Source organism: Antrostomus carolinensis, unplaced genomic scaffold, assembly GCF_000700745.2.
Source record: "Antrostomus carolinensis isolate BGI_N321 unplaced genomic scaffold, ASM70074v2 scaffold34316, whole genome shotgun sequence".
Lineage (NCBI taxonomy): Eukaryota > Metazoa > Chordata > Aves > Caprimulgiformes > Caprimulgidae > Antrostomus > Antrostomus carolinensis.
Window position 1 is genome coordinate 1 of NW_010324518.1, and position 1,898 is coordinate 1,898.

General features: G+C 52.6%; 1 protein-coding gene across 1 annotated transcript in view; it reads right to left on the minus strand.

Moving 5' to 3' along the window:
* Positions 1-1,500: 1,500 nt before the first annotated feature.
* The window catches only part of LOC104527295 (heat shock protein beta-7), a 1,049-nt gene continuing 651 nt past the window's right edge, over positions 1,501-1,898 (minus strand). The window contains exon 2 of the mRNA XM_010170976.1: positions 1,501-1,706. Within this exon, the coding sequence (XP_010169278.1) occupies positions 1,501-1,706 (206 nt within the window). The remainder of the gene's footprint in view (positions 1,707-1,898) is intronic.

The following is a 1,898-nucleotide window of genomic DNA, read 5'->3' on the forward strand; positions in this document are numbered from 1 at the left end:
AAATGTATAATATTTCTATTTTTATTAACCTATTTCCCCCTAACTAAGGCCGGATTTCCCATCAATGTGCCCAAAATGAGCCCATGGTGGGGCCATGTTTGGCACTGGGACTGTGTCCTGTCCCTACACCCGCTCCCTGTCTTGGAAATCTTCATCCCCCCGTATAAAATCAACTGGATTTGGGGAAAAAATAAAGTGGCTTTTTTCTTCCTCCTTTCACTGGAGCTCTGTGGGTCAGGGCCACCCACCTGCCTGTCACCACTAGATGGCAATCGGTGACCGTGCGAGGTGACTCCCTGGGTGCTGGGGTGACCTGAGCACCCAAGGGTGACACTTTGGGACAGAGCAGACACACCCCATCCCGGAACATCAACACCGAGACATCGCTCCCCGCTGCTCCCCGCTGCTCCCCGCTGCTCCCCACCTCCATGGCTCCAATGTCCTCAGCTATGCCGAGGGCTTTTATACTTTTATAAACCATTAAAAGCTTTTTTTTTTTAAAAAAAATAATAATAATTTTTAAATTGATTTTATTTTCCTCGCAGCATCCTGCAGCAAGGAGTCCCCCAAGTGATCGGCAGCCCCGATAGACAAACCGCCCGCGGTGATGATGGCAGAGCCAGGTGTGTTTGTGTGAGTCCCTGACGCTGCAGGTGTGTTCCTGCAAGTCACGAGTCGTCAGGGGACAAGTAGGGACAAGTTGACCTCAAAGTTTGAGCAGCAACATGAGCTGGATGGGCGTGTGGTAGCTATAAACAGCTTCGGTGTTGTTTGTACACACAGGGAGATGGAGCTGGACCCTTGTTGGGGGGAGATTTGGGGCTCCTAAAAAGAAACACTTGGGTTTGACAGCCAGACTGGGACCCTCAGGGTTTCCCCAGGGGTGATGGATGTGGGTGGGCATGGGGAGGAGGAGGATTTGGTGACCTTCCAGGTAGGTTGGCAGCCGAACCGCTGAGGGAATGGCTCAGAAATAGAGCGACGGGGAAGAAATGAGTCACCCCAGGCTGGAAATAAACGGGACCACGGGCACTGGAGGGGAGTTGGGGCGGCTCCTTGTCCGAAGGAGGAATCACTCGTGGTACCCTTTATGGAGACATTCAGGGGTTGAACCCACAACCCTTTTTTTGAGGGAAAAACATCAAGAAAACATGAAAAAAATGGAGGAGGCAGCAGTTAGGCGTTCTCAATAATTTATCACAAGCTGTATATACAGAGACAAGCTCTGGCGGAGGGTCGGGGAAGGGAACCTCGCTCCTCGCTCCCGCCGGGGCTCTTGGCATGGCTGGATCTTCCCCATCAACCCTCACCGGCTAAAAACCACCGGAGCCCAAATTCCCCTCCAGAATTTCTCCGGTGGGTGATGGAATGAGTCTCAACATGGATTTGGTGACCCCCTCCGGGGAGCATTCCTATTCCCTACCCAACATCCCACTTCTAAATTACCCAAATAATTAATGAGGGATGAGAGGGAAGAAAAGAACCCACCCCCCCAACCCCTCAGATCTTGATCTCAGTCCGGAAGGTTTGCTGGACGTGTTCAGTGTGCTTGGCAGGTTGGCGTTGAGCCCGGATGGTCAACGTGCCATCGTCCCCCAGTGAGGATGACACTGATGTGGGGTCCACGTCTTCGGGGAGCTGACATTTGTGGGTGAAGGTGTTCATGACTGTGCCATCCGCAGCCAGCTGGGAAAAACAAACCAAAACTGGGGTGAAAACAGATAATTTTGGGGGTGCACAGGTAGGTTGGGGGCTCATCTTTCCCTGCTCTGGGTGGTCGTGCCTGTGTGTAGTGGTAATATTTATCTCCCCGAGGGGATGGGTAGGATGTGGGTGACATGAGGAGGGGGGGACAGAGGACAAAGGTGATTTTTTGGGGGGTTCCCACCCCACTGGGA